Source organism: Piliocolobus tephrosceles, chromosome 7 (genome assembly GCF_002776525.5).
Source record: "Piliocolobus tephrosceles isolate RC106 chromosome 7, ASM277652v3, whole genome shotgun sequence".
NCBI classification, from domain to species: Eukaryota; Metazoa; Chordata; class Mammalia; order Primates; family Cercopithecidae; genus Piliocolobus; species Piliocolobus tephrosceles.
In genome coordinates, this window is record NC_045440.1 from 13,443,313 (window position 1) to 13,457,963 (window position 14,651).

Here is a 14,651-nt window from a genome sequence, read left to right on the forward strand (position 1 = left end):
TCTCTGCCACCCAGGCTAGAGTGCAGTGGTACAATCTCAGCTCACTGTAGCCTCCACCTACCAAGTCATTCTCCACCAGGTCCGAGTGATTCTCCTGCCTCAGTCTCCCCAGTAGCTGGGATTACAAGCACGGGCAATCACACTCAGCTAATTTTTGTATTTTTAGTAGAAATGGGGCTTCATCATGTTGGCCAGGGTAGTCTCAAATTCCTGACCTCAAGTGATCCACCTGCCTCCATCTCCCAAAGTGCTGGGACAACAGGCACAAGCCACCATGCCCAGCCAAATGCTTCTTTAAAAAGATAATATAGTAGTTCTTACATAAACCCTATTTATAACAGACTGTATTTTTCTTCTTTCACAAAGTTTCAGGAAAGTCATAAAATACCAACCTGGATAGTTTTTTTAAAGACACATTATAATAAAATTGAAGAACATTAAAAACTAAAAGAAGGGATTAACATCTGATTTCTCATTGGCAATATGAGAATCAAGAAAACAGTGTAATACTTTTAATATCCTAAGAGAAAATACCTGTTCATCTAAAATTGTATACCCAGAAAAAAAAAATATCAAAAGCTAGAGAAAGAAAAGGACTTTATCAGACTATCAAGAAAACTGAGTTTGCTACTATCATATGAACTTCAAATAATAGAGAAGTGATTTCTGGGATAAACAGAATTGATGAACTAAAATGGCAGAAATAAACCCAAATATATTAGATACTACAATAAATGTAAATAACCTAAATGCAGTAAATAGGCAAAACATTATCCAAACGGATTTCTAAAATCTAGCTATATGCTGCTTTTCAGATATATCTAAAATCTGAATACACAAAAAGCTTCAAAATAAAAGAATGAAAATAATACTTACCAGAAAAACTAGTCAAAATAAAGTTGGATAATGGTATAGTGATATTCATAAAAGCTGATATAGCTATATTAAAATCAGACAAAATGAACTTTATGGCAGATTTCATTAGCAGAGATGAAGAAAATCATCACATAAAAGTTTAAATTCACCAGGAAAATATAATTTTAAACTTATACATCTCTTATAGTCTCAAAAATGTAAAGCAAACATTGAGAAAGCTACAAGAAGAAATAAATGCATTATCTAAACAGTAAATTTTAACATATCTCTAATTTGTAGTTTAAACAAAATAGAAAGATTATGAAAAATAGAAACAGCATAAATAATATGCTTAATGGACATATATAGGAATTAATCCCCAACAAGTTAAATCATGCACACTCTTTTTAAGGAAACTCAGAATATGTACAAATATTTACTTTATACTGGCCCCTTAGCAATTTTCAACAAACTTCAAATGATTGGTATTACGCAGGACATTTTTTTTTCTACCACAGTGCAATTAAGTTAGAAGTGTATAATGCAGCTCAATGTCCCAAGTGTATAGGAACACAAAAAAAGAGATATATCCGTCTCTTCCTAGAACTAGTTACTGGTCAATAAGTAGGAAATATCTAAGAAAAAAAGATGTATTTCAGACAAGTACATGTGCAATATTACAACAGAAGGAGAGGAACTGGCATGATCAAGGAGAACTTAGTCATTCAGTGAAGTTACGGTAGAATGTGTGAGTGTGTGTCTGTATGTGCACGCACATGCACATGTTCACATAATGGAAAGTACAAAAGAGAGTACTCATAGCCTGGAAATTAGCAAGCTCTGTATCATGTTATATTGTGTTGAGGAGTGTGGATTATAACATAAGTAATGCGAAGTGACAACGAATTTCAAACATGTGAAGGACATATTATTTTATTCATAAAGGAAAATCTGAAAGTATGGGATGTGACTTGCTTAGAGACTGGCTGGACAGAGGGAAAGTAGTTGAAAAGTGTCAGGAAACCAGGTGGTTCCTTAATAAAGAAGAATGTCCCTCTGGAGAATCATGGACAGGTCTTGCCTCCTAAAATTCACCCACTTTGCAAATTACATTTTCTTATGAAATACCTCACTATCCACTCCTATTACCAGGCATCTTTAGTTAGCTTTTGCAATTCCACGCCTACTTTGATCTACGTGTATCTACATTACCTCACTCTTACTAGTCCACATTGTAACCCCCATAGAACAGTCAAACACAGCTATGATGATTAAGTAACTTCTACTGAAAGACTAAGATAACAGGGTAAAATAATTACAAAGTCATCTAAGCAACATATTTACAGGTAACTAACAAACCAATACATTGAGTGTAATACACATTTCAGAATTAAAATATTGTGGTCTGTCTTCCTTGAAAAATCCTTCAGACCTATCTCCCTACTTACTTAGCTGGCTCACTGTGTTAGCATACTGTCTTTGGGCCACCTCACAGGGACAGAGCTGTCAAATTCCCAAAGGCAGACAACATTTTTGAATATAAGAAATCTGATCAAACTGTCAAAAATACAATCAGCTAAGGAAATTGTTAAGCATAACTCATGGTTCTGGGATGAATTGTTAAGCGTAACTCAAAGATTTCATCAAGACAGAAAATCAAAATTGATCATTATTATCGCCAAATAATCTGTATTTTTTTTCCCCAACCTGAACATTTTAGTCTTCATCAGTAGCTACTATGAAGTTTAACTTCCAGGGGCCATCTTTTTCTCATTTTTGAGGGTACCCTTTCGCATTTTTAGAGATCTCTAAATCCCACTGCATCAAGCATCAGGCCCACCCTTGGTGTCCCAGTTTCCACTCTTACCCAACTTATTCTAAAATGACTTGTGAAAATTTAAGAGAGAATGCATAAATTCCTTCATGGCAATTCCAAACCCACCCTGAACCCTAGAGCTATATCACAGTAGAATTCACTATAATATGGCCAGCCTCACTGCAAGAAATACATACGTATGTCTTAGGATAAAACAGATTAGAAAAGGTGAGGATTTGGTCTAGGGTTCTAACAAGATGTGTAGAAGGAAGAAAGCACACTATACAGTGTGATGGTCTTAATGACCAGTTGAATGCATGGAATGATGACAAGGGATAAGTAGAGAAGGATCTTCTGAGCTCCAGCTTAGATGTCAAAGTAAATGGTGAAACACTACCCAAGACAGAGAATATACTACAGGAGGGGCAGACTTGATGGAGAATGAAAGGTGTCCTCCATTTTGTTAGATCAGGGTGACTGCAAAGCATCCAGGTAAAGATTTCCAGTAGATTGCTGGATATTGGAGAGGTGTGCATGTAGCCCAAGAGAAAGGTGGGAGGTGCCCAAGCATAACCAGGCACCATCACCTTGTAAGTGAAAGTACAAACTACATGAGTAGATGAGAATGTCTATGGAGTATATGTAAAGAGGGAATAGAAAAATACTACAGACAAAATCCCATACAAATTTTATGTATACACAGAATCTGTGTATATCCCATGGCATACACAAAGGAACTATTAAATGATTCTGAGAGTGAAAGATCAAATACGTAAACAGTCATATAATGCATATATATAAAGTATTTTAAAAGTTAAATTCTTGCTAAGAATTCAATCATGTACATATGAAAGAGTTCTAAGCATTACACCAACTAATACCACAACGAATCACACGTCTCGTAATGTAAACTTTAGACATTACTTAAAGAGGAAATAATATCTGTTAAGTCATATATTCTTTTGGGGTAGAAACATAACATTTTTTCTGTTTATTTTTTATTTATTTATTTATTTATTTTTATTTATTTGGAGTCATTCTTTCTCTCTCAAGCTATAAACTGCTGTTAACATTCCCAACTTGTAGTTGATGTTTTTTCTTATTATTTTTATTCATTTCTACTGTGACACTGTTCGTCGATAAGACTACAGGTGAAAAAATGAGATTTCAGTTGTCTGTATTTTGATTGCATTGCACATGTTGGAAAACACTGAAGCACAACTCTGAATAGGCACAGAGTTTACAAATAAGATGGACAGAGCATCTCACTAAACACCAGAAAGTTGAGACTGGGAAGACAAAAAATTACACTCTGAGCATGTTCACAGATAATTTTCACAATTATAGAAGTCTATGAATGTCAAGCCAACAGACAGCACTATTTAATTGTTTGAGGCAGCATGCCATCATAAAATGCTGAAACTTTACTATAGCTTAAATTGTATCTTTCCAAAAGTTTCTGAAATTCACTTTGAGTCAAATTATGGAACAGATGTTCGGGAAAAAAAGTCGATACTTGCAAATGTTAAACATGTTAAAGTCAGTTGTGTTTTTATTTGTTATACCTTAAGAGCTATTAATGTTTTAGGAAATAAACAAATACATATGTAACAATATATTCATATTTCTAAAACGAAAGCAGGTTTGTATTGTAAGTGTACTCAGTAGCTCTTAAAAGATCTTCAGTTGTCCTTGGCACCCGCCAAAGATATGTTTAACTTAATCCACCTGTGTATTTCACATACTGTAATTACTAAATGCTCATAATTTCTCCCAGGGATGATTTAATAATGAGGAGCTTTACCATTAAGACACAACACTGTGCACAGACCTGATTATTCATGGAACCATGACTGAGGCATCAACTTTAAGAAACTTGATGAGATGAAATACAATATATAAAAGTAACTGTCTCTGCTGCCTAGAACAAGCAACTGATCAAAACATTGATTTTTATAAAGTAGATGTGAAAACATTAAACACAATGTTGATTGAAATCAGCTCATTTACTTTTAACTTTTTCTACAATAATGTCTCTGCCCTAGACAAAAGTAACAGATAATAGAAATACAGAGATTTAGAAATACAGGTGATCATTCACTACAAAGGCCAAATTTGAGAGCAATAAAAAAGTAATACTTTAAGACAGAATGCCTTAGAACAGGTAGAGATGTTAACCTAAGTGTTAAGTATCAGTCTTGTACTTTAGATATATAGTGGGTTCCATTTTGGGGCACAAAAGTTCACCAATTACGCAACTATCATAGACAACGGAAGTCATGCAAACAAAAACTGGATACACACAGCACAGTTAAGCTTTATAAACTTCATAGCTCTTGACAAATTTTTTTAAAATGCAGGCTGGGCATGGTGGCTCACACCTGTAATCTTAGCACTTTGGGAGGCCAAGGCGGGTAGATCACCTGAGGTCAGGAGTTCAAGACCAGCCTGGCCAACATGGTGAAACCCTGTATCAACAAAAATACAAAAATTAGCCAGGCATGATGGCAGGTTCCTATAATCCCAGCTATTCAAGAGGCTGAGGTGGGAGAATCACTTGAATCCGGGAGGCAGAGGTTCTAGTGAACAGAGATCGTGCCACTGCACTCCAGCCTGGACCACAGAGCAAGACTCCATATCAAAAAAAAACGCATAGTTATAAGTTGTGCAGAAGAGATGTGAAATACTGAAGCATATCTACTGAAACATGAAGAGTATCTAAAAAAGGTTTTAATAATTTTAAGTGTATAAATATTTATTTATTACCACTAATTCTTTATGAAAGCATAATAATAATTTCAGAAGTAGAAAATATTATGAGGCCAGGAATTTAAGATACAAGTATTTGTTGAATGGACCACAAATCTGCTCCTAAGGTAAAGGGGAACTAATTTAAAGTGGAAAAACACTATCAATTTTATGGCAAAAAAGATTTATAAAATTAAATGTCAATCAGTTGCTCAGGAGTACAACTAATTCTGGTAGTAAGACTAGATAGAACTTTTATCTCACACATCTCATGTTGGGGGAGAGTTTGGAGGCTAGAACATGATTCAAGAAATCTTGAGGTAAGCAATTATTTCCTTGATTTAGTTTCTCCTTCTGTTTTAGATTTTAAAAGCCCTCAAATACTCTGAGTAGACACAGACTTGTGGAATCACAATGATAACAGCATTTTCCCATTTGTGACATTGATTTATTATATCATGTTTCACAAAAATGTTGTCACTCATGGCAGCTGAATTGGTTGCTTCTACCCAAGAATAGAAAGAGTCAAAGGCTCTTTTATCTTGGGTAGATAACATGTATTTTTCTAGCCATTCTAAAGAAAGATGTGAGTTTAAAAACAAGTGTGGAAATAAGTTAGATAATAATGTGTGAGTTAGTAATTGAAGCATTGCATGCCTCCAGCAAAGACAAATATAGTAGGCTCTTAGTTCTTATAGATTTAAGGTTTGCATTTTTAACTATTTTGAAGTAACCCAGAATGTGCATGAAGAGATATGAAGTGTTGAGGCATGTTCACTGAAACGTTATGCAAATAATTAACAAATATCAACCAATGGTGATTTGACCAACAACTAAAATAAGTCACTATGAATGAGGATACTAGTTTAAAAAAAAAAAAAACTATAACATGAACCACTACTTCGCAACAAGAGTACATACTATGATGGTAGCTCAAAGACTGTCACTCTTCTTTGAAATTAGAGTATTAGAGAAATTCAGTGAAAAACCTCTACCATCAGAAGTTCTTTAAGAATTCCATGGAATTTGGGCCTGTATATAATAGCACAGGATTTGGAAAGAGAGGACATGAATTTAAGTTCTTATTCTATTATCTATTAACCTTGTGATCCTAGGCATTTCACTTGGTTTTTCTGAGTCTCCATTTTGGTATCCATAAAGTGAGAAGATAATATTCAGCAGAAAATCTTCTTCTGATGTTCATACGAAGAATTATTTGCAGAATGAAAGAAACTATATAAACTATATCAATGTGAAAATAATTGCCTTTGAAGAAGACACAAAAATGTCATTTCTGAGCCATAGACTCTGAGCCCTGGAAGATAATTCGAGATTAACTGGTTCTGAGACTTTTATCTTCCATTCTTCAGTCTACATCTCTTGCCAGGGTCCCAGAGTCAACTGCAGATGCCAAACGCAAGTAACGAGAGAGTCCCCAGACTGTCTTGAATCAAACTTCCCTTTCACTGGAGTTAAATGTCAGGTTGTTTAAAAGACGTTGAACAAATTCTTCAACTGTGGCTAAAAATGATTATGACAAAACCCTTTCATCAAATCTAATCCCCACCTTGCAATGACTGAGAAACCCTTGGTCAAGAAAGCTTGAAGACATACCCAAGGTGTGTCTACTACCAGTCTACTACTGGTGGATGACAGAGCCAGGGTTTGAACAATGTCTTCCAAGTACTACTCTAACCAGATCAGCACCCTTTCCACTAAACAAATGAATTTCCTCAAAGGCTACAATCTGTTAAGAGTGTGAGCTTTTGTATTTTGCATGCTTCTGAATTCTAACTGCTTCGGAGCTCCATTTTAGTGTGGGGTGACTGTTGAAATTAACTTCTAAGGCTGAAGCTTGAGCCACTGTTTCCCTGATGTACATTGCCATGGTAATTAAAGATTTTCTGGCTGGATACTAAACTCCTTTATTCTTAAAGGTTTTCTATGTCAACTTTGCATAGAACACTCCAGATAACCTATTTAATACCAGCAAAGTGGTACAAAGTGTTATAAAATCTAATTGTGACTTATAGTATTTTTCAGTCAACGTACAAACATGTTGTTTAGGAGCTTCAAGAAAACTCTCGAGGCAATTTGGAACAATTTTGAATTTGTAGAATGTGAGGCTCTATAATTCTCTTGGAGGGGTGGTAACCTTCAATGTGCTCATTCTGTGGTTGGCATAGAAGTCTCTCATCAGTTTCACTGAGAATATAGATAAACCCATGTTTCTAGACGTTTGCCAAGAAAAAGAAGAGACTTTGAGTAAACTAAAAACTTTAGATATTAATATATTCTTTTTTTTTTTTTTTTTTTTTTTTTTTTTTTTTTTTTTTTTTTTTTTGAGACAGGGTCTTACTCTGTCACCCAGGCAAGATCTCCACTGGCAAGATCTCAGCTCATTGCAACCTCTGCCTCCCATCTTGAAGAAATTCTCTCGCCTCAACCTCCCGAGGAGCTGGGAGTACAGGAGCATACCACCATACTCTGCTAATTTTTGTATTTTTAGTAGAAACAGGGTTTCACCGTGTTGGCCAGGATGGTCTCGAACTCCTGGTCTCAAGTGATCCACCTGCCTCAGCCTTCCCAAGTATTGGGATTACAGGCGTGAGCCACCATGCCCTGCCTAAAGTGACGTTTATAGAAAATGTGGTAGCTTACTTCTAGTCACAGATAGTTTTAGAAGGTAAGAATTTTATCACAAACCAAGCACAATTCTCAACAAATAAATGTACAAATCTTTACCTTGACATATAAGCATTTACTCATTTAAATAGTTACCAATTTAAATGCATATTCTCAAAAATTCATAGAGATTTGACCAAAAGTAAATGGTCATTTTCCTTAGTAACTTAAAGTTGTAAGCTCTGCCAAATTGTATTTTAGCTGAAATTCTGAAACAGCATAAGAAACAACTCACTAAATATTATATAAATGTCCCAAAGACAGATGTGGATTTATTATCTTACAGCAGTAAGCCATCTCGTGTAGCTATGATTTTGAGTACATAAATCTTAAAATATTCTTTTTTACTGGGCCTTCAAAATTTGATGTATTTTCAATTGGTAAACTCTAGAGATCAGCAAAATTGTAATAGCCAGGATATAGGTTGGAACATATGCTTAGTAATGACAGTAGACCATTGAAGAGTTCTAAAATAGTCATTTGTCCAACTCCCCTCAAATGTATTTTTCTTAATTATTTTTCTATTCATATCAAATATGTTCCCTCATCCCTCTTAATGGCAGAAGCCATGTTTCACTACTGTAACATGACATTAATTTCAACTTCAATTAAATGACTCTATTTCCAAATATTAAAAATTCAAGATATATATATATTTCAAAATAGCTAATAGGGTAAATTTCGAATGTCTCACCACAAAAAATGACTGATATGATTAATATAGTAATTACTTCATTTAATTTTTTCCACATTGTAGGTATATAGTAAAACATCACAGTGTAACCCATAAATGTATACAATTGCAGTTTATCAATTTCAAATGATATTAATTTTTCAAATTAAGGTTACCTGTTGCTAAGTCTTTGCGACTACTTGCTATTTTGTAAAGAGAATTGGAACTAGACCTAGAGGGAAATAAGTTATGATTCCTTTGGATGTGAAACAAGTCAAATAATTCAGTATTCACAAATATGTTTCATCTTTCTCAGCCAAGAAAGGAATATATAAGGCAAGCTGCTAAAAATATGCCATTTGTTAGAGAGTACTATTTTTCACTATAGAATGACTAACATAACAAAATACCACCTGCTTAGATTCATCAGAAAGCTTCCTACACTGCAGCAAGCTTGACTTTCCTGGGCTAAGTGTCCTATTGATGAAACAAACCAAAAAAAAAAAGAAAAGAAAAAACTTAGAATTCTTCTCAGTGCCAACTCTCTTATTTGATTGAAATTGTAGATGAATGTACTATGACACTGCTTTAAGACCTCAGCATTTTTAAAATCAATCTCTTGTTTAAATACCTATTTTTTTTTTTTTTGTTTTGCTGTATTATCATTTCTCACCCATACAATACTTTCTTAATGACCTAATTATATTATTCAGGGAAGGTTTTTCCTCACTTATCTAGGGCAAGATTCAAGTTCTTGGTAGATGAAATGTTGGTTAAATTAAACAGAAAAATGAAGCAACAGTGACGGGACTACATTTAATTAACTCAGATAAGTAGGATTATCCCTATTGAAAAGTTGTTTGATGTGTCTCAAGATTAACTATGTAGTTTGTAATTTTTGTAACCTGCAAAATAATTCAGAAAATATTCCAGAAACACACTGTTCATGTTCTGCAAGTAGCAGAAAAAAACCTAATTTAACTTCCAGCCAGTCAGCCCACTAATAGAACAATCCTGATAGATAAATAAATAAAAGCTGGGATCTAACATGACCGCAAAAAATTATACTATACTCATGATGTATTTTATATTTTTGATCTCAAAGCAAGTAACAATTATCCACAAACACATTCTTAGCATCTGAAAGCCTAACTTAATTGCCAAATTAATACAGGTGAGTTAGTACCCCTATTTTTAAAAGATGAGTAAAAGAATCAAAAAAGTCATAGACTTTCTCATAACCGTTTATTCAGCCTCAATGTCTCTTCTGAGTAAACCTTACATAAAGCAAATTTTAAAGTGTCTGCTCTAAAACTTAGTCGTCTCCTTTCCAGTACATAAGATCAGTAGTTTAAAACAGAGCAACTACAGAGCTAAAATAAAGGCTACAGCTAGCATTTAAATCTCAACTGCTAAAAGGCACCCAGTACTCCGTAACTCAAATACTCCAGGATAGACCGGGCTTTTTCTAACATCAATATTCATTAACACCCACATTTCCAAAGCAGCAACCCATATTTTGGATTGTTTGATGTTGTTTCTTCTTTAAAGTAAACACCAGGGCAAAATCCAGAGTAAAGTTTATACATTCATTGGACAGAGAAACAGAGATCAAAGGGAAAAGAACATACACATTCTTTGGATGAGAACTCTCTCCCTTTTCTTGATCTGTTTCATCAAGAGTTTGTGGGCAGAATAGAAGATGAAACATACTTACCTTCATTAGCAAGTTTTACACACATAACTATATTTCAGTTTTCCATCAAATAAACACTGTAATATGCATATTGTTTAGTTGTAATAATGGCAGCAATAGCTTAACAATGAGTTTATCTTTAGTTCAAAAGTTTGCAAAAGAAAACACTATTTACACTGCACAGTACATTTTAAAAAAAATCAATGTTTGCACACCCAGCACAGCAAAAAATAAAAAAATTGTTAAAATCTTAAAGAGAAAATAGTTTATCCCAAATAAAGATAAATTATCAGAGTCTTTCTTTCTTAAAACCTGAGGTAAGCAGCTTCACCTAACAATGACACTAATCATCTAAAACTAAGCTAAACTGTATTTTTATAGTATTATGCACAGTTATTTATGTATCCAACCCCAGTAAACATTTTTTTTGTGTATTTAAAGCATCATAAAAACCAAAGTTCTGTGTGGATGTGTCTTAATGTAAGCATTATTAGATCATAGGAAAAGTCAAAACATGCAAATAATGCCAAAAACAGGTATCCTAGCTTTTTTCTTCCCTCTCTCCACTGATCACCCTGGAAGGCTCTTCAGCAAGACGCCACCAGAGACTTACTTGAACTGGAATGTCTAGAAAACGAAGCCAACCAACTCCACTAAAAAGAAGAAATCTAGACAAGTTATTCCACGTGCACTGCATTCATCTCTACAAAGTGTATGTATTTCAGAAGTATTCCAGAGCCTTCGTATTCCGCAAGTGTAGTCAAAACTGACAACACAAATTTATTCCCCAAATTGCAGGATCTCCAACATTTTCTAATAAGGCTGGACTACATCTCCTCACTTGCTAGTCTTGACTCTCAGAAGTAGCTTGTCCTTGACATCATTTCTCAACAACCTCAATAGATCCTTGTATCTAACATGCCTTCATTTCTTCCCAGTCATTGCCAACACACCACCTCATGCCTAAGCCTTTCCAGTTCCCTACCCTCTGCTGCCAGGGCACTGAGTCCAGTACACTCTGACTCTGAGGATCTCTGGATTATCTGTGCAGGAATAGTGACATTAAGCTGAGATCTTCTACTAATACTAGACAGAAATTTCCCCAGTGGGTTTGCTCTTCTGCTGATTTAAACAACATTGTAGTGGCACTGGGGTAAGTTAGGAAACTAAAGTGATTTCAGGGGAAAGAATCACCCCAAATCATTTTTCCCTTCGATTTTTCTTAAGAAAATGCTCTCTTCGGTGTCATACCCTGAAGTTAACCAAAAAATAATCTGGGTACTCCACCTCTGCATACAATACAGATCCACAGTCATTTTCATACATCCTTCTTTGCATCTCAAATAAAATCCACCCCTTCATCCCAAGAGACGGGGATGCTTGGGAAAAAGAAGTAGGGAATCTTTGCAAACATAAAGGCAATGTGTCCTATGGGAGTAGAGCAGAGAGATACGAGGAATCTTCTAGTCCAGGCCAAGGTCTACTGACTATGACCTTGGCAAAAACACAGAAACTTGTTGTTGGCCAACTTTAAATGAAGCATGAAATCTGCCTCCTGCCTACTTCCCTTTCCCCAAGGAACTCAGTCTTAGGTGGAAGTGGTGTTCTAGGTCTTCTGACTGTCCTCCGTCCGCCCTGGACTGCATCTACAGTCAGTGGCAGGGTGATGCTAGCAGGCGCCACTGTTCTCTGTCCCTCCTTCTTTCCGCGTCTATGCAATCTGGGGCGCCCGGAGAACGGGGCTCCTGCATGCTCCCTGGCCAGGGCACAGGACAGGCTGCAGATAGAGGCTTTGGAGCTCTGCAGGGGATTTTGCAGCCTGCCTAGCTTGTGGGACAAACCCATTTCCTTGACATTTCAGGGCAAACCTCTACTCATTTCTCCAGCGGGTGGGGGGTGCCTAGACATTCTCACTGATCAAAGAAGCCAGAATCCATCTGAACCTCTGAAATAGTAGAGCGTACCAAATGCCTAGGGGTAAAGAAGGGTGGAGGATTTCAATAAAAGAGGTGCTCCCAGTGTCTCCCCCTTTCCCGCTTTTTCGTTTACAATGAGCAGGACATTTAAAGTATTTTGTGGTTTGTTGGTTTCTTAAAGTTTTTATTTATTGTTTCTATATATATACTTTTTTTTTTTTTTTTTTTTTTTTCTTGAAGGGAAGCAGGCAGCGGTGCCCACAGGCAGACGGGCGCGTTGTCAGCCCGGATGCTCCCGCCGGGAAGGCCCTCGCGGCCGAGGAGGGGACCCCAGAGGGAAGGGCGCGGCGAGGGGACCCTGCGGAGCGGCGAGGGCGGGGGGCTCCAAGGCGGGTCGGGGACCGAGTGCTGCCGGAGCCCCCAGATGCCGCCCCTACCAGCCTGGCTCCCGCCTCCCCGCCCCAGTCACCCGACCTGCTCCAGCGCCTGGGGCTGGGGCAGGCTCGTCGTCCCCGGCAGCGGGGGACCCTCTCCAACCCCCGCACTGCAACTGCGTGGAGAAAACCTTGCCCGCGGGCGGTGGGGGGGAAAGGGGGTCTCACGAAGTTCTGGGATAAAAACGGGCCGTCCCTGCAGATGCCTGTCACGCGAATCTCTGAGCGGAAATGCACTGTCCCCGTGCCGGGCGGGGGCACAGGCGGGATCGGAGCCGGGGAGAGGAGGCAAAGTGGCGGCGCAGCTCGGACAACTTTGCTGGGAAAGCAGGTGACAGTCGGCAGAGCTGGTGCCGCTGCCTTCCCGGGGAGACTAGTCAGCACGAGGCGCAGGGTCTGCACCCCAAATGCTGCCGTCACGGACCAGGAGGAGGACTGGGTGGCCGCTGGCGGGACGAGCAGGCGGGGAGTGAGCCCAGCCCGGGAGAGCAGCCGGGCTCGGAAGAGCCGCCCTCCGTGTCCTCGGCCCCAGGAGGGGCGCCTGCGCCCGGGTGTGCGTCCCCCCAGCGCCCCCTCGCCGTCCCGCGGGACCACCAACTACTCCGCGCCGCTAGAGCAGCCGCGGGAAGGAGAGGGGAGAGCGGGGAGCGCCGAGAAGCGGCCGCGACGCCCGCCCGGACCCGCACGTACCTTGAGCTCCTCAATGTCCAGGTTCGTTGATCTGTCCATGGAGTGCAACTAAACGAAGTGGAGAGGAAACGGGCGAGTGGCACCCAAAAACAATCTAGTCTTTTAGTTTCCAGCTTAAACTCAGCTTTATCCTCCTCCAAGCCCCGGCAGCTCCTCTCAGTCTCATTCTTCGTGGTCACGCCGCCTCCACCGGGTTAAAAATAAGGAAAATAAATAAATAATAATAATTCACTTTGTTTTACTTCCTCAAAGATTTAGTGACAGGTGATCTGTACCGCGGTGCAACACAGCTGAGTCGATTGAAACAAGGGCCAAAAGGAAAAAGATATCCACTCTATTTAAGATTATTTCTTCTTCTGCAATAAGCTTAGAAACCAGCGAATTGCTGCATCCTGAGAAAAAAAGCTGCTTCCCTGGTCAGCATCATGCGGCAAATTTCAAGCAAATGTGTTCAAACTGAAGAGAAGAGTGTATGATAAAAGCTTTCCTCCGTCAGGCTTACTCTGGTAGCTAATTTAGCTCCAGTCCCAGGCATTAGCAATGATCAATTTCCCTGGCAAGATAACAGAATCCCCGAAGTCCTGCATAGACTTAAAATATGTCTTGTAGCTGAGAGGTATTTTCTCAGTGGGGAAAAGAAGATAATCAAGTCAGAAGGGAACGTTCTCCTTTGAAGGTTATGCTAAAAGAGTTGAGAGAATAGGAGGTGGATCCTACGGAGAGAAAAGAGGGAGAGAAAGAGAGAGAGGGAGAGAAAAATTTTCCTCCTGCTTCGCTGTTTTACTGGCCTTCACCGCCAGGTGACTGACTTCGCTTCTCTCTTCCCACAGCCAACACTGAGGGGATTTCTCTCATCTGTCAAAAAGCAACATTTCCTCTCCAGACAAATACTATCGCTGGGTCTTAAAGACTGCCCTCTGTCCGGAATCCACTAGGTGACAAGCATTTTAATTCATTGCGTACGTTGCTTCATCTTCTTCCTGCAGATCTGGGAGGAACATGCCTGTGTGTATCATTCACATGTATTTAAATATATTCACTTTAGATCTCTCCTGCTTTCAGCATCAGATTTTTTAATTTAAAAAAGACTTTTAAAGAAAGTGACAGATAAGACTATTAAAGGAAGTTTCTTGGAATG

The 14,651-nt window shown here is 38.2% G+C and overlaps 1 protein-coding gene across 4 annotated transcripts in view; it reads right to left on the minus strand.

The window, feature by feature from the left end:
- The window catches only part of SGCZ (sarcoglycan zeta), a 1,168,508-nt gene extending 1,154,157 nt beyond the window's left edge, over positions 1–14,351 (minus strand). For all 4 annotated transcript variants that reach the window (XM_023219161.3, XM_023219159.3, XM_023219160.3 and 1 more), the window contains exon 1: positions 13,514–14,351. Coding sequence is in view for 3 of the 4 variants with exons in the window: in XM_023219159.3 (XP_023074927.1) it covers positions 13,514–13,552 (39 nt within the window). In the remaining variant the exon portion in view is untranslated. The remainder of the gene's footprint in view (positions 1–13,513) is intronic.
- Positions 14,352–14,651: the final 300 nt, after the last annotated feature.